The following is a 25,211-nucleotide window of genomic DNA, read 5'->3' on the forward strand; positions in this document are numbered from 1 at the left end:
GAAGGTCTGGCTGTTTCCACAAATGAAATCTCCACTGTGTTAAAAAGTAGGATGGAAATTTCTCCCAAAAGGAAGCAATGTAAGAATAGAGCAAAGCAGATGCTGAGAAAAAAGAGATTTGCATTTGAACCAACTTATTTAGCTTTCACCCTGGACAAAGATGAAACGTCACAACGCAAACGTAGTTTTGGAGGTGGTGACAGACATCTGGAACCAAGCACCACTTGCCAAAACTCAGAATCTTCTTACAGCTTTTTCAGAAGCGTGCAATTCTGTCTTCAGATACTCTGCTTTGCCACCAAATCTAACAGCTGAGGGTGAAAACCTCTTGGGAACATCTTGGGTAAACTTCTGGGGATCAGTGCATGACTGAAGACTGGTTTCATTTCTTTGGTGGTCTCAACAGCATGATTTCTACTGATTTGTATAAAAAAACCTTTTGGCTTTTCCCTCTGAGTACTATTCTAGAGCCTCGAGGATCTCCGTGCCATAAGCACCACGCACAATTACTTTGTGATCTGTAATATATGACACAGAAACAATAGGGAGAATGAGCTGTTTATATTAAACCTTACAGGTCTTACCACACAGTGGTTTATAGGTCATTGCCTGGCTTAATAAAGCTTCTAATTGTGCTACAATTGACTTTACAGCATAATTAAAGTATCCCTAATCTTCCTATTATTTTAGATCAACAGCTTTTTGGTGGGCAAAAAAAAATATTTTATTTTCTTTGAATTCCATGTTTTAGCTATCTTGTGCACTGGCCTGGTGCCTTCTTCACAAAGGAAGAATTTTGATTTTTCAATACAAATGCCAATCTGCTCAAAGGAGATTTCTCACCACTAAATATGTTCTCAGTGAGGGCAGGGATACACAAGTTGGACAATCTAAATAGACAAGTCACACAGTCCTAGTAATAAAATTCTTGCATTATCACATATAGTGCAAAAAATAAAAATAAAAGAATACAAGAAGAATACAAGAAGCATAAAAGATCTTAAATGTACAGAATGTAGAAGAGCAGAAGTCTTTGACAACAGCAGCTACATAGAACTGAGCAAGGAATGCAGATGAATAAAGAAATAAATAAACGCACAGTCTTAGCATGAGAGATTTGGGTTTCATCTTCTTTCTTTTAGGGAAGAACTGAGAACAATTCTCTCTGTGTAGCACCATCAGTTCCAACATTAGCTTCAGCATGATCCTGGTAAGGTGATTTTTGCATCGAAAAGCAGATCCAGGTTGCATCAGGCTACCTGTTCCAGAAAAGCTACGTGAAGAGAATGCCACCCAAAGAAAGTGAAATGTTTGGTCTTAAAGAAATACCATAAACCCAGCAATAGGCCAGATTGCCTGAGATATGAGCACAAAAATATTGTTCAGCAAATTATTCTTGGCACAAACAACAAGGCTGTTAAATGCCCTGGGAGAAGGAAACACCCTGGTGGTGACACCCACTGTCAAACGTATAAATAGAGAGAGCTGGGGATGAAAATCTACAGTCCTGAAGCTTATCAGGCTGTGCACCTAGATCTGAGCTTGTGGTTTACCTCCTACCTGCTGTCACGATGAGCTGTGGCACTAAATCTTCATCTAGCATCGTTAAGATTACCGCTGGTGGTGGTGGTGGTGGAGGATGCAGCAGTGGAGGTGGTGGCGGGGGCAGCAGCTGTGGGATACGCAGGTCTGGTGGATACTCCTCGGTCTCCACTAGAAGATACACCTCTTCTGGAGGAAGCGGAGGCTTTTCTGGGAGAAGCTTTGGTGGTGGAGGCTCCAGGAGCAGCTATGGAGGGGGATTTAGCAGCGGCAGTTGCGGAAGGATTGGCCGCAGCAGCTATGGTGGGAGAATAAGCAGCGGCAGCTACGGAGGAGGAATGGGTGGAAGCATGGGAGGAGGATTTGGATCTTGTGGAGGTGGTTTTGGGGGAATGGGAGGTGGTTATGGAGGTAGCATGAGCGGAGGCAGTTTCGGTGGTGGTGGATATAGCGGAGGTGGATTTAGTGGCTTCGGGGGCAGCGGTGGCTTTGGTGGTGGCAGCGGTGGCTTTGGTGGTGGCAGCTTTGGTGGTGGCAGCTATGGTGGAGGTAGTTTCGGTGGAATGGGCTTCGGTGAAGATTCCGGGCTGCTCTCCACGAACGAGAAGCTGACCATGCAGAACCTTAATGACCGCCTGGCTTCTTACATGGATAAAGTCCGAGGCTTGGAGGAAGAAAATGCTCACCTCGAACGTCTGATCAGGGAGTGGTATCAAAAGCAAGGTCCCACTGGTACCAGGGACTACAGCCAATATTACAGAACAATTGAAGAACTGCAAAACCAGGTATGATAAAATTTGACTAACTTTGGGTAGATTCTCCTTAGAATGGCCTGGCACTTGCCTGCTACAGCACCATTTTCCTATCTGGGGCAATGTATTCCTTGGTTTGCTTTAGCCAGGAGCATCCTGGTGTGGTGACCAAGCCTGATTACCAGCTTTGCTTTGCTCTTGGTGATACAGGTGCTCTGGCACACTTGTATTTGGCACATGTAGCATCATTTGGTGCAACAGCAGGCCTTTATTAGTGCTCCCACTGGGAGGCTTGTTCCATTCCTTCAATGCAGTGCCCTTGTTCGTTTGCTCCTCAATCTCTAAAACAGGAGATAGAATCAGTGCTTGTTTATGTTGTGTTACCTGTGGCCAGATAAACTGAATCTTTTTTGTGAATATACAGCATGAGCTAACATGTGGGCCACTGTGTTTAGTCTAATCCTAGCTCTCAGCCATTTTTTGCTCTCCTACTTGAATATTGTTGCTGTCAGATGCAAGGGTAATGTTTTCCCACTGTTTTGGGAGTATTGTGAGTTTATTTGATTATTCTTTCCAATAAGGTATTGCACTTTTGATGGATATTTGTAAACTAAAATTGACAGCAAAGGCACCAACCAGTGCTGATGGTATATAAAGGCACTCTCTTTTGGTTGGGGACAATAAACCTCTCTGTATTAGCACCAGCAGCACTAGTCAGGGTTACAAAGATATTCTGAAATGTGTTAAAGCACACATATTTTATTCCTATCTGTGTGTCAGCCTGCAAAGACAGCTGCCTGATCATCATCTGCCTTCTCCCTTCCAGATTGTTGGTGCAAATGTGGACCTCAACAAGATCCTTCTTGACATCGACAACACCAGGATGACTGTGGATGACTTCAGACTGAAGTGAGTCTTTCCTTTCCTGGCCCATGCCATCTTCCCTGCCTTTACCACCATGAATTTGCATTGCCACTCTCCTGTTGTAGATACTACAGTGTCTTGGCTCCAACAACAGAATAGATAATTGTTGGGAAGAGCATTGCGAAAATGACTTTAAGGGCTTTTGATTGCTATTTTGCTTCAGAGAAGTTGTTGAGGAGTGCTGTTTAAAGGACTACATTCTGTGTTTCTTCACCTTTGCTTGTAGATTTATAAGCATAATCTTCCTCACATAAATCCCACAGAGTAATTCTACTGAAATCTAAACCTATTGAGATGGAAAGAGAATTAGGTCCTTTCTCTTATGAACTAAGCAATGGGACTAACAACCAAAGATGTACTGGTGGGAGCTGTTCATAAGCAAGACAACAGAGAGCACTGGCAGCAGCTTTACAATCTTTCTTGTCTGTGATTTAGGTATGAAACTGAATACACTCTCCACCAGAGTGTGGCAAGTGACATCAATGGATTACGTCCACTTCTGGATCAACTGACTCTATCCAGGTCTGATTTGGAGACACAGTTTGAATCCCTTAAAGAAGAACTGATCTATCTGAAGAAGAACCACGAAGAGGTAAATTTCTCTGCACTTTAAATTAATAACTAATGAAAACCCAACCCTCAGAGAATTTCCTGTGTGTTTCTTCTGCTAGCAGTAACCAGATCTGGCTGGCTTTGATCATCCAACTTAACCCAATCTGGCTTTGATTTGCAGGGGTATGCAGCAGCCACAGCTGCCTGAAACTGCTGTAACCAGACACCTAGGTCAACGTGTGGCAAAATGGGGTCGGGGAAATGAATGGTTTTCAGTACCAGGCACAATTTTCTTGCTGAAATCACAGAAGGATAATTGGGTAGGATATATGGAGGAGTCAAAGGAAAATATTCATACTATCTGCAGTGGTATTTCCCATTGAGAAGAACAATACACAGCAGGATTTTCACAAAGAGCATGCTGCACAGAATTCCTTATCCTCCTGAAGAGAAAAACTCAGGATCAAGGAGTTTGTGGTGCCTGGCTACTGCTCACTGTGAAGTTTAGCTTAGGAATGGCAAAATTGCTTTCTTTCACAACAAGGGAAGATGAGGGAGTGATATGGATCTGTGAGGATTTGTGTCCCTTTCTTTAGTTGAAACTACGACATTTCTTTTTTCCTTCAACTTTTTTTGAATTCGGTGGGGCTTTTTTGTGTTTTGCAGGAAATGAAAGGACTGCAAACACAATCTGGTGGTGATGTCAATGTGGAGGTCAATGCCACTCCTGGTATTAATCTGATGGAAAAACTGAATGAAATGCGCTGTGAATATGAACGGCTTATTGAGAACAACCGGAAAGAGGTGGAAAGCTGGTATGAAACCAAGGTAAAGAACAAGGTTTTTTAGTTACTACTTCTTTCACAAAGAATTGGAAGGACTGGATGGCCCCATGCATTAAGTAAGGGACATTCATATTAAATGATTTTAAGTAGTTTACTGTAACAAGTCAGTTCTGGAGTATTACATGGGAAAGCACGTGTGTTCCAGCAGCATTACACAGAGGGTTGGTGTGGGTTAGTGGACTGGCACATAGGAAATATACACAGACAGTCTACATTACATCTCCCTTTACACATATTCATTGCTTTATAAATGCTGTTACGATGCCCCCACATTTGCTTTCTTATAATTAGAAATATCTCAAATTTATATGTGTATTTTTTAGATGGAAGAAGTTAACCAACAAGTCCACTCAAGCGGCCAGGAGATCCAATCAAGCAACCAACAGATCTCTGAGCTTAGACGTGAATATCAGAGCCTGGAAATCGAGCTGCAGTCCCAAATCAGCATGGTAAGGAAAGGTGTTTGCTTCTGTGACACAGGCAGTATGTGCCACCAGAATAAACAGATTGGTTGTGCCTAGAATTTACTCCATCTTTAGAGAACGGGCTGTTGGATTGCTTCATCATCAAAGACATGCTTTTCTCTGTTTTGTGCAGATCTATTTTTCCACCAAATTGAGTTAGACTTGCCACATTCCCATAACCACTGCAATTTTTTTTCCATTTGCAGATAGACTCTTTGCAATCCAACCTGGACGACACGGAACGTCGCTACAACATGCAGCTGCAGCAGATCCAGAGCATGATCGGCCCCTTGGAGGAGGAGCTGGCCAGCATCCGCTGCGAGATGGAGAGCCAGAACGAAGAGTACAAGATGCTGCTGGGCATCAAGACCCGCCTGGAGCAGGAGATTGCTCAGTACCGCTCACTGCTTGAGGAAGGACAGCAAGACATTGTGTATGTACACTGACAAAAGAACACAGCGTTATGTGAATCCCAGGGCTGCCTAATTAGTCACAAAGACAGTAAATGAACAGTTTAGACTTGCAAAGCAGGTTTTGGACTGAAATGGGGCTAATTCAGCTATCTTGACCAATCACCTCCCAGGTTTGAGGTACTATACATTTCTTGGCAAGTCTATTCAGGGGAGAAATTGCATGATGAAATTTTACTGCAGAAATTCTGAACTACCAATTTTGGGCTGGATAAGGAAAAGGAAACCCAAGCTGAAGCTGAAGCTTCATGTGCTGCCTTTCCAGTTTGGAGCGTGGTGACCCTTACAGTAGTGCAACTGAGAAAGCAGCAGCGCTAAATCTTACAAAAAGTTTATGAGTAGTGTGTGGAAAAAGCAAAAACTCCCGTGTTCAAGCTGAAATTGAAAGGGAGGTTGATTTTTGGCACCGCATCAGTTGTCTTTCTGATCTGTGTGAGGTTCCAAAAAGGCAAAGTACAGACAGGCCTGGGTGCAGTGCCTGTAGGTAGGTTTCATTCTGAGATCAAAAATGCAGGTGATTAACTCTTTTTTTTTCTTTCTTTTTCTCTCTTCACAGAGTCCCAGCTGGAGGAATGGGAGGTGGAATGGGAGGAGGAATGGGAGGAGGAATGGGAGGTGGAATGGGAGGTGGCAGAATAGGAGGTGGTAGCTATTCTGGAGGAGGAAGAGGAGGAAGTGGTAGCATAAGCGGTGGCTATGGAGGTGTTAGCTCTTCTTCTAGCTGCGGCATGGGAGGAGGAATGGGAGGAGGAATGGGAGGAGGAATGGGAGGAGGAATGGGAAGCGGAGGAATGGGAAGCGGAGGAATCAGTGGAGGAATAGGAGGAGGAAGTGGAGGAAGCTGCGGCGGTGTAATCGGAGGAGGAAGCGGAGGAGGAAGAATCTCAGGAGGTGTCAGCAGCTCCCACTCCTACTCCTCATCTTCCCAGTCTCAGGCCTGCAGGAGCGGTGGTGAAAGCCAAGGTGAGAACTGTTACATGGACACGGTATTCTCGCAGTCCCATCCTTATCAATTTATATACCACATCAACATCCTCTCCTGAGGACAAACAGTGCTGAGGATAAACAAGCACTTCTGGAAAGTGCTGGTTTTACTTATATTGAAAATTCTTTTATATCTGTACATGAAGGACCAACCCTACTTAAGATGCACACATTGAATTTCTATCCAATCTCATGGATGATATCACCATAGCACGTAGTTAAAACTCCAGCTGGTTTTCCTCATCTAATTCGTTGCAGAAGCTCCTAAAAATGCTGCTTTCATACTGTGCCAAAGTTCCCCTTTATGCTTCTGGAACATCTTATGGTCATCTGTCACATAATCAAGGTTCTTTTCCACCTGGTACATATTGATGCCCCAGAGATTGGGTGCCAGTACTGAAAAAAATAATGTTTTCTTTATCTCTACACAGGTTATGCAAGAAAATCTTTCGACTAAGGACACACCCTGAGGATCCGACAGCGCAAGACGTTTCAAACAGCAATTGGCCCAAATCCTCTGCATTCCCCGTGCTCCGGAGGAACGAGATGCTCCTCATGGTTCCTCAGTGCTGCTGATGCCATCTATCCAAAAAGGTCCATCTGAACTACTCAGATGGACCAGCTGCCACGCATGCTACGTGCTTCTTCTACCTAGAATGCTTTCTGGGTTCAATCATTTGCACTTGAACTTCTTGCTTTACAGATTCAACCAGTTTGTTACTTGCGTTGTTCTGTATCAGGAAAATGTCGCTAATAAAATTTCATTTCTGTCTGATGCAACCAGAATCTCGTGTCTAAGATTTTTTTTCCCATTCTGCAAGTATAAACACTTAAAAAGAAAGTACAAAGCCAAGCCAATGATTGCCTCCAGGCAGAAAGGCTGATGATACATTACAACAGCTGATAATGAAATTTAGAGTTAAAGCTCAATTTCTGAGCACTCAGGGCAGATCATAATCTTCCACAGCATCCTGCTACACCTTTGGTTTTTAATAATGTGCCTGATACTCCTGTGGAGCTAAAACACAAAGAGACATGAACAATCACAGGACTGTGACTGTGGAATGAAAGCGGTTTCAATTTGTGGTCGCAAAAACGTATCTGACACTCATCAGTTTGAACTAGAAATGCACAAACTAATGATCTGTTTTTGAACAGAAGGGAAAAAGAGAAAAAAGGGGAACATAATTTAAAGGATCTTTACCAAGTTCCACTCCATAAAATGCTATATATTAACCGCAACATTTGGGCCCTACCCGTGTCAAATGAAGTAGGCATGAAAGTAACTGGAATGTTTATTTTTAGATATAAGAAGATCTGTACTGTGAAGAAAATTAACATAAACTCTTTCAACCTCATCCAGCTGTTCCCTGAAAACTTTCCTGACTCCAGTTTGCAAAACAGCTCAGAGCAGCCCAACAAACCACGCACCACAAAGCTCCCTCTCGTCATTAGCACTCTCTGGAGGCTGTGTTTGCTTCTGTCCAGCTGAACGTGCGCTACGCTTCCTTACGTTCAGTACTTCAAAGAACTTACAGCATAGCGTTCTCCAGTGACTGGGACAATTTTGTTCATAAAAACAAAGCTAGCTTTCTCACTGCAGCCCACCCCCTGGGATAAAACCATTTCCAGCGACTTGGCTGACCAAATGACCTTTCCTCCTGGAGCCGAACAACTTCAGAGATCAAAGGAAATGAAAACCAGTCTTCGGCCTTCCAAAGCAGTCTCAGGCGCACAGGTTTCAGGAATCTCAGGAATTTCTGCATGCTACTTTAGAGGAGAGATGGCTGCTAGATTAGACAGATCTTGAACCACAGCTTTAGTAATTTTAACAAGCAGGCAGCACCCAAATTCCTCAGACTCATTTGAAAGGCTCAGTCCATTGTACAGCTACCACCTGGACAACGCAGAAGAGAAGTCAACTTCAGGCCGTGCAGTCCTCAAGTAATGCGAGCAGTGGAAAAGAAGGAAAGGAACACAAAATATCCCCTCTGAGGCAGGTTCAGCTCACACAGCTGACAACAGAAGGCTCTGTATTACCCAGGCCAAGAGGGGATGTTGATGGTGAATCCAAGTTTTAAAAAAAAGGCACACAGAGGTAAGAGCTCCAAAGGCTGGCAAGTATCCAGGGCAAGCAAGGAGCCAAAATTTCCCCAAGGCTGCACAAATCTCACCTGTACGTTGCCTTGCAGGCCTAACTGCTGACGGAGGGCTCTGCGCTCAGGGACTGGCCTCTAGTGGAGCTCAAAGAAAATGTGTTTTTTGTGCAAGAGACACCAGTGCCACTGATTAAAGACTAATAGGCCAACACACGAGGGTGTGGATGCAGAGAATAGATGTGAAATTGAAATACATTCCAGAAATACATGTCATGCTGCCATGCAAACTTTCTCAACCCTTGGAAACCATTCAGGGGAATAGAAATACCTCATCTTCACCAAACTGAATTCTGTAGTTGCTTGTGTTGTGCTTGTAAGTCTTATCAGGCCTGTTAAACAGATTCTGTGCTACACAAATATTGCCAGTGCTACCTGCATGCATCATCTAGACAGAGAAGCGATGCTCGCAGTGAACAGCAGGGAGATTATTCCAAAGTAATCTCCTGTGGTTATGCCACACTCCCCTAGAGGGCATTGTGTCGTTACCTCTTGCACCCTGTATGGTACAACTGCCTCCACAGATGTCAATCTATGCTTTGAAGTGTATTTAAACCACACTTAAAGTGCAACCTTTACAACGAATTTATTCTCCTGTCTCATAGCTACCCAAGGGGCACCGAGCCCTACGCACCATATGATGAAGTCTGAAGGCGTTGAAATACACAGGGTGGAGACAGCACCCAGTCAGCGAGCTGCTTAGAGGGAACGAAGCATTTTCAGGCAAAAGACACTGCTGTGACTGAGGAAACTGAAAGAGAGTATGAGAAGCATGACGAATCTCACTGCGTCTTACACAGATGAGGAAAACCCTGTGGATCTAGAGAGTAGGAATGCTGGATGAACGGCATACAGCTGGGGTTTGTCAGCTGTGAGACTTGGCACCACGTCCCACTGAAGGTTATGGCCACAGGGATGGTTCTCTGCTCGGTGTACAGAAGATCAAAATGAAGAACATCATTTATTTCACTGTCAGTCTAGGGCACGAGGATACCATGAGCTGTATTGTGAGTGCTGTGGGAAGTTTTGGTGACACTTTTTCAAAAATAACACAGAAGAGCTGAAAAAGATTCAGAGAATGGTGGAAAAGGCATAGAAAAAAATATCTGCATGAACAACAGATAGTATCCCAGAGTGTTTCAGCCTTGGAAAGAGGCACATGATGCCCAAGGATATGACAGCATTCCATCTAAACACAGCAGTCTGCAAAATCAGGACTGGCATGAAGGTGTTCCTAACTAAAGCTAGTCGATTTAAAGCAGTTACATCATAATTTTGTAGCTATCTTTTCGTGACTCAGTCTCATTTCAAGCTCGAAAATTTATTTCTGTCTTAAGGACTATTTTACTCATTTTTGAAGTCCCTTTCCTTCAGAAGTCAGAGCTAACATCTCTAGCTTCTTTGCAAGCCACAGGCAAGGACATGCCTTTAGGCAGATGAATTCAAGCGCTGGGATTCAGCACCTCGAGTTTATACCTCATCACGTATTAAGCTTCTAAGCACCGAGCACCTCTACAGGTAGCAGAGGATATTCCAATGGTAACAGTTCACATCCCTCCCATTCCACCTCGACAGCATTTTACTGGTAAGCCAACAGAGTTCTTTTGACTACAGAAGAAAAAGAGGCGCATGGATATACAAAATAACTATTGCAAAACAATAAACCTAAAAAACCCAGCCCGCAAAACCGAAGACTCTGCAAGAATACAGCTTCGCCCCGGCTGAATCTGTCTGTTTTCAAGTAGCTGCCTGTCGGTGCTCGGAGGCGCGGCGGCAGGAGCCGTGTCTGTGCCTGGTTCCCTTCGGTGCCTGCGCTGCTCCAGGCTGGCAAAGAGGAGTGCTGCTTCCCTGCGTGTCTCAGAGGGGGAAAAGCAGTCGCCAGGAGCAAGAGCACAGCAAAATTAAAAGGTGCCCCTGCTCAGTGCTGCAGCCCCAGCTCCTTTACAGCCGCATGGCACATACAGGCACACTGTCCTCCAATTCAAACACTCCTCTGATGCTTACCTTCACGTGCAAGGCAACCTAATCCCTTCTCATTCTCCTTTTGCTAATTTTAGTGGATTTACTTCTCCTTCTGTACTACCAAGTCTCTCCCGAAAATAAATCTAGGCTGAATTCATCCTCCCTCAATGTGGATAAGCCGATTCTGATGTTGTAACTCTCAGCAGTTCCCACCAGCTCCGTGGGCTTCCTTTGTGCTAGCCAAAGCCTTGTGTAGGGGTTACGGTGCTGGTATTTAATGGACAACTGGAAACCAGAACATGCTTCCCTGCAAGGCTTTTCTCTGTTTGATAAAAGCTTCATAGGTGAAGATGGAAAAAGCAACTCACTGAAGATCTGATATTGCATAGACACTGGAAAACATACAGAAGTGTTTCTTACTCTTTGTTTTGTGTTGCAAAATATTCTTTCACCACTGGCAAACATAATTCACTGTAACGAGTCCAGATAATTAATGTATTTTTTCAGATGTAGCTTTTGGCACCATCTCTTTTAATGTAAATGATTTTTTAACTGTATTACATCATTCTACAGTGTATTTTGAGAAATGGTTATTTTTAATATGACTACAAAATCTGAAATATTAGGGATTTCTCCTCTCAGTTCCCTACAAGTCCGTTTAAAACAGCTAAAATAAAATCGGTAGCTGCTTGATGGGAAAATATTCAATGTTTTCCCTTTCAAAATACTAATTCTGTGGCTATAACCCAATTTTCTACAACAGAAAAATGACTGTTGTCACCATCCTGCACTGTCAAAAAGTACGTGAAAGATAAATACCAGCAAGAACTTCCTTGACTTAAGCAGCAACAAGACAGTAGAAAGTCCAGTGTAATGTTCCCTTTTATGAGGCATGGCAACACAGTTTTTAAAATGAGCCATTTCTTTCAGTAAATGTAAGCAGATTTTCAAATAGCGAATGTAAATTCCAAATAAAGTAATGAATGGGGAGCCACTCGGAGGCTGCCGGAGCTAGGACTCATTGCCAATGATGGAAGAAGGAAGTCAAAGGCTGAAATACCGAATTTCACCACACTGAAGACTGAAGGAGACAGGCAACCAAGGCGGAGCCTTCATTAACTCCTATTACTAGAGATATATTGCCAGATTAATAAAAGCTATGAGATATTGTATTATCCTACAAAAATATCTAACAAAGAGCCACCCACATAAAATTATCGTACATGCCTTGTGTGAATCAACACAGACATACTTGAGCAGAACGGTAATGCGTATTACTTACCCAAGACCAAAATTTCATTAGCACATCACTTTTGGCGTGAGCACTCCGGCTGGCAAACCTCATGGGAAGCTGGGCTGCCTGAGAGGTGACACCCACCCAGCACCGTATAAAAAGGCACCGGAGAGGGCAGAAGGCAGCACTCTGATTTCTTCTATCCAGCTGTGCAGGGGCTTTGCATTTGGGGCTGAACATCTGAGAACTTCCACCATGAGCTGCAGCATCAAGAGGACATCGAGTACCTCCTACAGGAGTGGAGGAGCTGGAGGCATCTGTGGTGGTGGCAGTGGTGGCCGGAGCTCCTCCGTGTCCTGCAGGCGATACGCCTCCTCCGTTATAGGCGGGGGGAGCTCTGCGGGGGGAGTGTGCAGCATCGGCTACGGGGGGGGCATGAGCGCTGGCAGCCTCGCTGGGGGCTTCACTGGGATGGGAGGAGGCTTTGGTAGTGGGTTTGCAGGAAGCTTTGGGATGGGGGGAGACGCCCTGCTGAGCGGCAATGAGAAGGTCACCATGCAGAACCTCAACGACCGCCTGGCTGCCTACCTGGACAAGGTGCGGAGGCTGGAGGAAGAAAATGCTCAGCTCGAGCACCACATCCGTGAGTGGTACAGGAAGCAAGCTCCCACCGCCTCAAAGGATTACAGCGCCTACTATCAGACCATTGAGCAGCTCCAGAACCAGGTAGGTAGACCAACACACGTGGCTTCAGCCCTTAATAACGTCCTGGCGTGAGAACTTGCTCTTGCCCTGGGCTCCTGGGGGCTGGCAGGGAGCTCAGGGGCAGCCTAATGCTGCCCAAGAGCCAGAAGCCTGCAGAGCTGAGCCTGCTGCCCAGTTCTTGGGCAAGCGAAGCTCTCACCATCCCACAAGGGCACGGCTGTGCTCGGGGGGCACAGCCCGAGGCACCGAGCAGTGCTCCACCAGCCCAAACCTGCTGGTGCATGCAGCTCAAACCCCGTGCTGTGCCGGTGGCTCCAGGGGGGTTTCCACAGCACTCCCAACCCGTTCAGCTGGATGCAGTGCAAAGCCAAAGCACAAAGATCTTGCAAGGACTGCAAGATCTGAATTCCCTCTGGTTTTGCACACTCCTACATAAACCACCTGGATGGACCGAGGCCTTCCCTTACAGCTATCTTACATCAGTACCAAGAAATTATAGTAAACAGACTGAGAAGGAGCACTTTGTGGGAGAAGGGATGAACACATTACCTGGATGATGTGGAGAACTGTTTGAGAAACAGAATAAAAGAAAAGGGAGTTTGGAGGTCACTCTGTTGCAGCCTGAGTTACCTTGACAAGTAAATTTGTAGCTAACCCTCTCATACATGTGTGATCCCTACATCTTTGTGAGAAATGAATCTGAAATCCACAACAAAGCCCTCTCAAAGCTTTGGGTCTCCTTTCTTCTTCTCCTGGATGTCTTGAACTCAAACTCCTCTCCAACTTCCTCTTTTGCAGATCATTTCTGCCACTGTGGACAACAACAAGCTGCTTCTGGACATCGATAACAGCAAGATGACTGCTGATGACTTCCGAATGAAGTGAGTATCTCGCTGGGAACACTGCATGTATTTTTTGTCCCATTCACAAATTCAGTAGACAACACATTGCACAGTTGTGTGGTGTGCCTCCATGTTTATTGGGATACTGACATGTAAATACATGTGCTGTTGACTGTCATCATCTCATATCTGTCTCTGTTGTCTGTGCTAAAGGTATGAGAATGAACTGGTCATCCGTCAAACTGTGGAGGCTGATATCAATGGCTTGAGAAATCTCCTGGATGATCTGACTCTGGTCAGGTCTTCACTGGAATCCGAGCTTGAGTCCCTGAAGGATGAGCTGATTGCTCTCAAGAGAAACCATGAGGAGGTAAGATCCAGAAATCAATAGCACATTCAAGAAATATTCTTTTAATTTTGGGGGGTTCCTGAAGTTAAATATCAAAAATCAGCCTTATGTGATGTGACTATCATTCTTTCCTACCTTGATTCTCCTTCACCTGCTGTCCCCAGCAGAAGGAATGACCGGTGCTCTTTGTTTCTCTCCTCCTTTCCCTGCAGGAACTCAGACAGCTGCAGTCTCAGACCGGTGGCGACGTGAGCGTGGAGGTCAATGCTGCTCCTGGTGAAGACTTGACAAAGATACTAAATGACCTGAGAAACGAGTACGAGCAGATCATTGAGAAGAACCGCAGAGAGGTTGAGCAGTGGTATGAAGTCAAGGTACGGAGCAATGCTGAAGTGCTCCCATCATCTCCCTCGCATGGCAAGGGAGGGACATGAAGGAAAAGGCTGCAGTGGGGAGGGCAGTAGGCCGGGTCTGAGGGACAAGGATGGGTGGAAAGCCAGGGGCTGTGGAGTAAAGACCACGTTGCTCCGCAAAGAAGATTTTCTCAATTCAAATGTGCTTGGTGCTTTGCTCCTGCAGATCGAAGAAGTCAACCGGCAGGTCACTTCCAGCAGCCAGGACATCCAGACAAGCAGCCACCAGCTCACGGAACTCAGACGCGAAATGCAGAACCTGGAGATCGAACTGCAGGCGCAGCTCAGCACGGTACTGGGGCAGGGGTGCTCGGGCTCTCTCCTCCTCGCGACGGGAAGCTCCCTCATCGGGCAGGGGATGTAGAGCTCTGGTGCTACCCTCCTGCCTTTCCTCTCCTAGAAAAACTCGCTGGAGAACTCCTTGGCAGAAACTGAATCTCGCTATGGCTGCCTGCTGCAACAAATCCAAGGGCAGATTAACTCCGTAGAGGAGGAGCTGGCCAGCATCCGCTGCGAGATGGAGAGCCAGAACCAGGAGTACAAGATGCTGCTGGGCATCAAGACCCGCCTGGAGCAGGAGATCGCTCAGTACCGGGCACTGCTGCAGGAGGGACAGCAGGATATTGTGTATGTATACAATATTAGAGCACGGGTATAAAAAGAAATCCTTGAGCACATTACTTCTAATAGAGACTTCTTGTGCATGCAGCTACATCAGTATCTTTTTTTGACCAAATATCCAGTGCTTAGCTGTTAAATTTTGGTGAATTTTTCTCTTTTCACAGTGCCTCCCAGGGAGCTTTCCAAGGTGGTAAATCCTCCCATTCCTATTCTTCTACTTCGTACTCTCATTCCCAGACTGGTGACATTTCAGGTAAGAATAGTTTGTTACACTTATCCTGATAACAATACATTTTGTCAGAAAAAAATATTGTTTTATTCTGGGCTGGGCAAAGTTCCCAGGTTGAGGAGCCCAGAAACAACATCACCATTCTGTCTCAGACAAGCCTATGGTTAAAAGACAGCAAGTCTTGCCCTTCCCTCTACCTAAATGTAAAACACAGATTATAAACTTTATAGGACAGGATCTGCTCTTCAGGACATTGGAATTAAAAAATTACAGTTCTGAGAAATTGCCTAGGGTCTTGCTGGGCTTGGAGCCTTGTGAGCTCCTCCCATTCTTCTCTTGCTAACACTGCATGTTAGGTGAAAAAGTCAGATAAGCAGGGAAAATCAAATTTTCTCTTAAGACTATAATTTGCTCTGGTCTTCCACAGGACAGGCAAGAGTGTGCTAGAGCAACAGCAGTGATGCTGGCATCCTCCATCTAAGATGCACGGAAGTGACCCATGGACAACGAGAGATAGAACCCAAGCGCTTCTGCAGCTCAGCCGATGCAACCAGAAGGATCTGGAAGGAGTGCCTGGCCCCCTGCCTCGTCACCTCTTCTTCCATTCTGCAATGCTTGTCTTACTCAACTTGTCTTTGTCAACTGGTTCTTGCTTAAAGGCTTAAATTCTGCTGATAAAACTGCCTCCAATAAATATTACTTCTTTGATGCAAATAAAAATGTGTCTCAGAAATTTAATTTAACACACGTTGATTAACATTTTCCAAGCTGTGCAATAAAATACAGGTTGTTCTTTCAGAGTTTGTAACATACTTTGAGAACAAATTGTTTTGCTTTAAGAAAATGGACATCATGCCTGGGAGGTGTCACTGAGCTACAGGAAAGGAGAAAGAAAACGATGGGTAATCCGTGAAGATTAATTAACCATTAATGTACTAAACTCTGCTTAATGCCACAGCTCCGACTCATCTGAATCCGTTCACCTTTGGCTTCGCTCAGCTCATTATTGGTATAGTTCCTGTGGGAAGTGTGACTCAGGACAGGTTGCTTCAGCACACATAGGTTTCCTGACGTCATGTATTTCTCCACCTTTGACCATGCGGAGAATTACGTATTGCTAACTCCTGTTAGGAAACCCAGCCAACAAGGCAATGTGCCTGTTTCACTCGGTGTCATGCACCAAAAACATTTCTGTTTTAGGGTAGAAATTTCAATTTAAATACCACTATGATGGCAAGAACCCAATTTTTGTCTGTATTATCACTTGGCTGCTACAAGACCTTCCAGGGAATCAGACACATTTCATGCACTGGAAGTATTTCCTATGCTGCATGTTTCTGCTTCTCTAAGAAGACAAAGAATATGCAATACAATTGGAGACGAGAGGGCAATACTAAATTAGAATTGGTATTTTATGTATGTGTTCCTTTCTGAAGATCACAGTGAAGCCCCTTTTTAACCCATAACCGTGTGCATCAGTGTCACAAAATCAGACAGCTTTCATTCCAAGGGCTCCTTGTTCCCTTCTCCCCGATCAAATCTGGTCTCTAGTACCTGCCATTTCACTTAGGGCTGAGGGTATTGTTCTGTTAGGGTAATAAATGAAAGGCATTCTCATCATAAACAGCTTAGAAGAATGTTATTTAGGTTTTCTCTCGGTAATTACGTGGCCTGGCTCGGCCACCACAGTACCGTAATCGCAGTCTACAGTAAGTATCCACAAAGAGGAGATACTCCCCGTTCATGCTGAGAAACTGCATTTCCAAACCGACTTTTTTTCAGGCCAGAATTAGAAATTTGTATGAAGAAAGACCTTCTCCAAAGCAAAAAGCTCCTTTAAGGTTTTAACTATAGAGAAAGGGATGAAAAGCGAATGCAAGCACGAGTTTCACCTCCAAAGGCTGCCAGAATTCGCTCACGCCTCAGGTGTACTTAATACAGTCAAAGCCTCTTGTGGGGACACCTTTTTGAGCAGGGTTATGGAGACCTGGACTCCAGTAAGTGCATATAAGTAAGCACTGAAAGGTTATTTTGTTCCCCTCTGGTCTTCCAGCAGTGCAAAGAAGCCTCAGAATGACAAAAATACAGCCTTCCACAGCCACAGAACTCCAGGGAACACCAGCACTGCCATACACACCATTTTCCCTGTTTCTGGAGTGATTTGTAAGAGTGCAAGGACTTTGTGAACAGATGGCAATCTCCAGTCAAATCTATAAAACCAAAGCATGCAAAATCATCAGCCTGACAGGAGGGGACGCACTACGGAGCTGCCGGTCGCTGCAGCAGCACTGGGGCTCTGCTGGAGGCCTCCCAAAGCTGACAGAACAATTTTTATTGTCACCACTGAGTCACGAGGCTCCAACCTCCACCTAGGGATGGAGCAAGGGCTGTCCCAGGAAAAAGGCATGGAACATGCCCCAGGTGTGCCAGAAGCACAGCATGCTTCGCTGCCATCATCGCGGGCTGGCAGGTGCTGCAGAAACCTGGGCAGACGCTGGCAGGTGCCTCGATACCGCTGCCTGCTCCTGGCACCTCCTTCGCTTCAGCCACGATTCTTTAGAAAAAGCAACGCAGGCTGAGCATTGTCCTGAAAAGATCTCCAGGGAATGAAAAGGGCTTTGGCAGTGAGGAATTTACATGCAATTAGCTAACACCGTTGATAATGACAGCATATTGCAGCAGGGAGTTAGAAAGAGAACAGGAAAGGACTGTTATACTGGAAAAGCTTCATTTCTCTTGGGAATTACTCTTGAATCCTTTTATTTTTTCAGTGGTAGGAAGGACTACTGGTCTAACAACTCAGACTGTAGAATTAACACAGCTGATATTTAAGAGGATTTTCTACTATGTGTCCAAGGTATACAGGTCCATCTCAGGCAGTCACGTAAGAGAAAAATCAGAAGAGAATCTGGGCTATGGAAACCATTAATTTCTGAGCAAGCTGACGAAGTTCCCAGATCGGAGATGCTGAATGCTGATGGGCAGAGCTTGAGGAATGCACTGATGGGAGTTCCCGATGAAGCCGATGAGAGCAGCGCTCTTCTGACCAAGACGAAAGTTGACTCATTTGTTGCAGAACACTTAATTACCAGTAAATGTCTCTGAGGTTGTCCTCTCCCTCCTGTGTGACTGCAGACACACATCCAGCACCAGCATCGGGGCTCCTGTGAAAACCACCGCCTGTTTTGGTTCTTTTGCCAGTTCAGAGCATCTGCTTGTGGTTCTGCATCCAATTTCACCAGGGAGTAAACAGCACTCGGAAAGTTTTCATAACACTGCGACTTCAGATAAACTTCTCTGATTGTGAGCAAAAGGTCTTCCAGGGCAAGAAGTGATTTCAGAGCTCTTCAAACTGCTGAGGAGCCCCTATATCCTTCACAACATGAACTGTCCGACCCTTTTCTGTCACTGCAAGGATTATGAGTGCTAACAGCACCTCAAGAAGTTGCTCTTTTGCCCTGAGAAGCAAATCGGTGTGTCTGTTCCAAACTGCCTGCCAGCAGCCATCTCAGGCCAAAGCACAGTGGGGTGGACCAAAAATGCATAGGAGACATGGAAATGCAGTGAGTTACAGGATAGAAAGACTAAAAGTTAAATTTGGGGATACGTTTAGAGCCTTAAACGGAGTTAGATCAGCTGCTCAAAAAAAAAATAGAAGAAAAAAAAAAAGGAATAAAGGGATAGGGAAAAGGCATCTGTGGATGGTAGGGAATTACATGGACTTACAGCATTGGGAAATGTTGGGAATTGTTGGGTCAGATGTCATGATGCAACAGCACCAAGACGACATAAAATCAACACCTCTGGCAGCAATGCCACTGAGCAATAAACATCTCATAGGGAAGAATAAAAGAGCATTTCAACAATGTAATGAGGAAAATATGACTAAGGAATCACGCCCTGTGAGAAAATAATTTTTCTTTTTAATAATGACTCAGTCTCAGTTATATATGCAAAGCAACTGGTTCTGACGTGCAGATAATTAGGGACTACTAATAAAGGAACAATCATAATTATGAAGATCAAAGTATTAAATTATCTTCATCATATCTATGAAACGTGTGCTGGGGTATCAAGAAGGAGGGCAAATGGCTTTCCATGAGTCTTCGGTCAATTAGAACATGTAGCAGTAGCTTTTATGGGGCTCATAATTGCTGTGGCTAAAAGAAAAAATGTTGCCCCAGCCACAATTTCAAGCTGTGGGCAAGTAGGATCATAAATGAAGAAACCAGCAAAATGCACTGGTAATTTTAACTCCCAAACACAGCTGAATTCCCATCAAAGTTCAACTCCCATGTAAAGAGGCCCCTTGTCTTTCAAGCTTCAAGTTGATGTTTTCCCAAAGTGATTTAATGGCAAAACTCCATTTCCAAAGGGTTCATCACATCCTGCTCTCTGACAGAAAGGCTGCGATCGTGCCACCGTGCCACACCAGAAGGCACTGGGGACCTAAAGGGTCTTCACAGCTGGGACTCCACTATGTGAAGGAAAAATCCCCACCACAAACTGCTCAGGGTCAATCTTACAACTGCTTCTCCTTCCCATCAAAAGCCCCACAGTGGAGGCACCTTCCAGACCCTTTGCCTCCCAGGGATACAAACCTTTCTCTAGTTTCCAGCCTGCATGCACTGAAAGGCAGATGACAACCCTTCCCACATACACAGCAGGATCGTCCGTATTTGAAACGGTGCTGCTATTTCTTCCCATCAGAGCAAGGTGACCCCATCTACGCCTTCATTCTGCTGAGTTAAAAGCTGTGTCCCTTTACTTTTCTCTCCCAAGACAGTCAGCAATGCCTTATACATTCTACCCATCTATTTCTGTCCAGAATAGTTTTTGATTGAATGGAAATCAGCACAAAATATACAAAATCACAACTTTAATTAACAACATTGTTGCACGTCCATCACTCTGGCAAGGCATTGGATTATTTCCTGGTGATATTACCAGAGTTTGGTAAGAAGGGAACTACTGCTTCTGCAGTGCTTCCTCTGCAGAGACTTACCACTGAATATTCTGAAAGAAAATACCCAGGATAAGTTTTCTGTGTGAGACAGGACCTAAACTTTTAGAGATTTTGTTTCCAGAAATGTCAGGTGCTGCACTTCTGCAGGCAAAATTCAGGTACCCGAGTTCATATTTCTCCATCTATGAAAATAAAAAACAGTAACCAGGTGGTGCTTTCACCACCTCTTTTCAGGACAAAAAAGAAATGACTACAAAGATCAAAGAGGAATTATTAAAATAAGTTCCACTCCCTAAGTAGCCAGCAACATACTATCTGAAGCAAAATCTAACAGCCAGCCACCCACCCAAAATTACAGTGAATGCTTTCTGTGAATCAGCATGCACACACAATACCTATGGGGAGGGCTGTCCCAGGTCCCAAAAGAAATTCCCCTTAGCACATCACTTTTGGCGTGAGCACTCCGGCTGGCAAACCTCATGGGAAGCTGGGCTGCCTGAGAGGTGACACCCACCCAGCACCGTATAAAAAGGCACCGGCGAGGGCAGAAGGCAGCACTCTGATTTCTTCTATCCAGCTGTGCAGGGGCTTTGCATTTGGGGACATCTGATAGCTTCCACCATGAGCTGCAGCATCAAGAGGACATCGAGTACCTCCTACAGGAGCGGAGGAGCTGGAGGCATCTGCGGTGGTGGCAGTGGTGGCCGGAGCTCCTCCGTGTCCTGCAGGCGATATGCCTCCTCCGTTATAGGCGGGGGGAGCTCTGCAGGGGGAGTGTGCAGCATCGGCTACGGGGGGGGCATGAGCGCTGGCAGCCTCGCTGGGGGCTTCGCTGGGGGCCTGGGAGGAGGCTTCGGTGCTGGGATGGGAGCAGGCTTCGGTGCTGGGATGGGAGGAGGCTTTGGTAGTGGGTTTGCAGGAAGCTTTGGGATGGGGGGAGACGCCCTGCTGAGCGGCAATGAGAAGGTCACCATGCAGAACCTCAACGACCGCCTGGCTTCCTACCTGGACAAGGTGCGGAGGCTGGAGGAAGAAAATGCTCAGCTCGAGCACCACATCCGCGAGTGGTACAGGAAGCAAGCTCCCACTGCCTCAAAGGATTACAGCGCCTACTACCAGACCATTGAGCAGCTCCAGAACCAGGTAGGTCAGACCAACGCACATGCCTCTGGCCTGCACTAATGCCCCAGAGTGAGGCCTTGCCTCTGCCCTGGCTCCTGGGGGCTGGCAGGGAGCTCGGGGCCAGCCTGATGCTGCCCAAGAGCCAGAAGCCTGCAGAGTTGAGCCCACTGCCTAGCTCCCCATCAAGCAAAGCTCTCACCGACCCATAAGGGCACAGCTGGGCTCAGGGGGCACAGCCCAAACCTGCTGGTGCATGCAGCTTAAACCCCGCGCTGTGCCGGCAGCTCCAGGGGGGTTTCCAGTCTTTCTTTCCCCGCCACTCCCATCCCATTCAGCTGGATGCAGTGCAAAGCCAAAGCACAAAGGTCTTGCAAGGACTGCAAGATCTAAATTCCCTCTGGTTTTGCACACTCCTATATAAAATGCCTGGATGGACCCAGGCCTTCCCTTACAGCCGGTTTTTACAATAATGGCACAAATTCATCAGGCACAAAGACTGTGCTTCCTTATACACTGAGTGCACAAACCCAAAGGTGTCGGTGTCCTCACCGCATAAATGTTCTTCCATTCTTTCCTTCACCAGAATGCTCTTTGGCCAAAATGTCTGGTATAGGCAAAACCTAGCACACACCAGCATGGCATTTCAATGACTTCCTGCATCACTGCAAGAAACAAGTCTAAGATCCATAACAAAGCCCTCTCAAAGCTTTGGGTCTCCATTTTCTTCTCCTCCTCCATGTCTTGAACTCAGACTCCTCTCCAACTTCCTCTTTTGCAGATCATTTCTGCCACTGTGGACAACAACAAGATGCTCCTGGAGATTGATAACAGCAAGATGACTGCTGATGACTTCCGAATGAAGTGAGTATCTCTGGGAACCCTGCGTGTCTTTTCTGTCTTGAATTTATGAGATTCAGGAATTCAGGAGATGATGCCCTGCCCCAAGAGGAAGGGACAAGCCAACAGGTTGTAATGAAATGCATGTGTAATGCTTCTCTCTTCTGTGGTAAAAGGTATGAGAACGAGCTGGTCATCCGTCAAACTGTGGAGGCTGATATCAATGGCTTGAGAAATCTTCTGGATGAACTGACCCACACTCGGTCTTCACTGGAATCTGAGCTTGAGTCTCTGAAGGAGGAGCTGATTGCCATTAAGAGAAACCACGAAGAGGTACGAACTAGTTCTTTACACAGTACTAATGAGCAAATACTATGTATTTCAGACACAAGTTTTCTTGGGTAGCACAGGTTTGGACAGGCTATCATACACACCAGTGTGAAATGAATTGCAGCCATAATAAGTAAGCTTAATCTGAAAATAAAACCTTTATGGCTATGATATCCAAAATCTTACTCAGCCATATTGGATCACACACTGGAGATGAAAGAAAAAATAAGTTGATAGGGCTGTTTTGTTTAGTAGTACCTCTCAATGTCAGTGCATCTTCAAACCAGTAACATCCACGTTATATTTCAGCTTCAGTTTTATTTCAGCGGTGCTCCATGTTTAAAATACCACCAAGAGAATCTCAATACTGCTTCACCTGCTGTCCCCAGCAGAAGGAATGACCGGTGCTCTTTGTTTCTCTTCTCCTTTCCCTGCAGGAACTTAGACTGCTGCAGTCTCAGACTGGTGGCGACGTGAGCGTGGAGGTCAATGCTGCTCCTGGTGAAGACTTGACAAAGATACTAAACGACCTGAGATGCGAATATGAGCAGATCATTGAGAAGAACCGCAGAGAGGTTGAGCAGTGGTATGAAGTCAAGGTACGCTCCATGAGGGGCCAAGCAAAGGGGGAGGCTTGCTGCCTACCTGACCCTCAGCCAGCCAGCTGCTCTGCAAGGGGATTTTCTAACTCCCAATGTGCTTGGTGCTTTGCTCCTGCAGATCGAAGAGGTCAACCGACAGGTCACTTCCAGCAGCCAGGACATCCAGACAAGCAGCCACCAGCTCACGGAACTCAGACGCGAAATGCAGAACCTGGAGATCGAACTGCAGGCGCAGCTCAGCACGGTACTGGGGCAGGGGTGCTCGGGCTCTCTCCTCCTCGCGACGGGAAGCTCCCTCGTTGGGCAGGGGACATACAGCTCCGGTGCTACCCTCCTGCCTTTCCTCTCCTAGAAAAACTCGCTGGAGAACTCCTTGGCAGAAACCGAATCTCGCTACGGCTGCCTGCTGCAACAAATCCAAGGGCAGATTAATTCTGTAGAGGAGGAGCTGGCCAGCATCCGCTGCGAGATGGAGAGCCAGAACCAGGAGTACAAGATGCTGCTGGGCATCAAGAGCCGCCTGGAGCAGGAGATCGCTCAGTACCGCGCACTGCTGCAGGAGGGACAGCAAGACATTGTGTAGGTATCCTGGGTTTAAATGAGGTATAAATTCCATCACAGTCTTTTGTCTGGTGAAACTTGCAGAGGACAGAGCACAGTGTTTCAAGCAGTCCCTGGCTGTATTCTAAATCTAACATTTTTTCACAGTATCTGCATTGAAATGCGTGTATCACAATCTTAATAATCAAATAGATGAAGTGGGGCATGTATACCCACTGATATATAACTGTATATACACTGATGTGCTGTCAGTTAACCAGCCCCTCCTGGCGTGTTTGCTCAGAGTGAATTCCATAAGGGATTCACCATACAAAGCCAAACTCCCGTACTGCCTTCAGCCAACATAGCAGCTAGCAGTGTTGGACTGAGAGAGTAGAAGAACTACACTTGTACAGCCTTTTGTCATTTCTGCTTCTACAGCTACTCACAGTATGTAGCTGGAAGGGGGTGAAATGAAAAGATAGAAAGAAATATTTGTAAGGTCCAGGGAAAGTCCAACTGTTACATGGATTGCCCAGCATGTCTCAGCCTGTCTGCTCATGACTACATTTATCATTCCCTTCACTAAAACTCCTCTCCTTGCACAGAATGCCTCAAGGAGCAATCCAAGGCTCTCTCCAAGGAGGAAGAACCTCCCACTCCTTTTCTTCCACTTCCTACTCTCACGGGCAGTCTGTTGAGAAGTCAGGTAAGAAACAGCTTCCAAAGAGGATCCTCATTTATCCCAGCCCCACGGCTTTCATGTTTTGTACTTCACCTCTGCTTGCCTGTCAATATTAACCCTTGTGGTATGGCTTCCACTTTTGCACTTATAACGAGGATTAAATGATTCGCAATCAAATCCTTTAATTTCAGGCTGTCTTAGCTTCAGTTACAGAAACAGGCTAAGCTTCTTGCCTGTGCTCTTGCTAAGTGGATGGACATTTAAATACTGGCTAAATCTGAAATGCCAGTGCTGCAGGAGACTCTTGATTTCCCCCTCAACCAAAGTAATCATTTCTTCTTTCCTCCCACAGGGCAGTCAAGAGTGTGTTAAGACACCACCAACGCTCTAGTCTTTGATCTTCCTACTTCCACCTGAGCAGCCCCTGGTACAAAGTGATAACACACAGCACGTGCACCGTGTGCCTACCCAGCGCACAGACTGAGCTACAGATGTCATTCATTAAGCCAAGGAATCACTGCCAGGACTCTCCTAAAATTATCTACTTCTTCCTTTTGTGTTGGTTTTCATAATGCAGTCACTGTAATCTTCATACAGTAATCTGCAGGGCCATTGGCATCTACTTTCTGCTGGTAACAGCGCCTCTAATAAAACTTTACTTTTCTGCAATGCAAAGAAACCTGTGTGTCCAGCGAGTTATTTGGCATATTAATGCTGCAGAAATCCTCTAATGTAGGTGGGACAATTGAGATAGACTTCACAGTAAAATTACAGTTGGTTATATTATATAGTATAGCCCCAAAGAAAATTGCATATCCGATTTAAGCAGACAATGTCTGGATAAACTATTAAAGAATGAATTCCTGTCCAAATTCAGATTAAACTCAAGAGTGACACCTATGGGGAAGAAAAAGGGTGGGTGAAACCCTTTTTCACAGTGTACATTGCAAAGGATGTGCGTGCAAGTAGCTGATTGTTGCTTCTGTAGCTTGACAGAAACTACCAGGATTAATTTGGTAAAATTCAGGAAGAATTTGGTAAATCTAAAACATTTGTCTTTGGGTGACTGAACAAGACATCAGTCT

At 45.5% G+C, this 25,211-nt stretch overlaps 3 protein-coding genes across 3 annotated transcripts; all 3 read left to right on the top strand.

The window, feature by feature from the left end:
• Positions 1-1,571: 1,571 nt before the first annotated feature.
• Positions 1,572-7,292, top strand: LOC309887254 (keratin, type I cytoskeletal 19-like; the record flags this gene model as incomplete). Its single annotated transcript, XM_082778825.1, has 8 exons — positions 1,572-2,327; positions 3,121-3,203; positions 3,654-3,810; positions 4,437-4,598; positions 4,939-5,064; positions 5,286-5,512; positions 6,106-6,512; positions 6,965-7,292. The coding sequence occupies 8 exons, from the start codon at positions 1,572-1,574 to the stop codon at positions 6,988-6,990; spliced, it is 1,944 nt and encodes a 647-aa protein (XP_082634951.1). The 3' UTR covers positions 6,991-7,292.
• Positions 7,293-12,140: 4,848 nt separating this feature from the next.
• On the top strand, positions 12,141-15,491 carry LOC309887364 (keratin, type I cytoskeletal 19-like; the record flags this gene model as incomplete). Its single annotated transcript, XM_082778986.1, has 8 exons — positions 12,141-12,611; positions 13,389-13,471; positions 13,646-13,802; positions 13,994-14,155; positions 14,361-14,486; positions 14,595-14,821; positions 14,980-15,068; positions 15,472-15,491. 8 exons carry the CDS (start codon positions 12,141-12,143, stop codon positions 15,489-15,491), a joined length of 1,335 nt encoding a protein of 444 aa, XP_082635112.1.
• A 5,140-nt stretch (positions 15,492-20,631) lies between these two features.
• Positions 20,632-23,484, top strand: LOC309887365 (keratin, type I cytoskeletal 19-like; the record flags this gene model as incomplete). The annotated part of the gene is made up of 6 exons (XM_082778987.1): positions 20,632-21,153; positions 21,911-21,993; positions 22,146-22,302; positions 22,737-22,898; positions 23,020-23,145; positions 23,254-23,484. 6 exons carry the CDS (start codon positions 20,632-20,634, stop codon positions 23,482-23,484), a joined length of 1,281 nt encoding a protein of 426 aa, XP_082635113.1.
• Between the last annotated feature and the right edge of the window lie 1,727 nt (positions 23,485-25,211).

The sequence above is a fragment of the Aythya marila genome (genome assembly GCF_965140915.1).
Source record: "Aythya marila genome assembly, chromosome: 25".
Taxonomy (NCBI): domain Eukaryota; kingdom Metazoa; phylum Chordata; class Aves; order Anseriformes; family Anatidae; genus Aythya; species Aythya marila.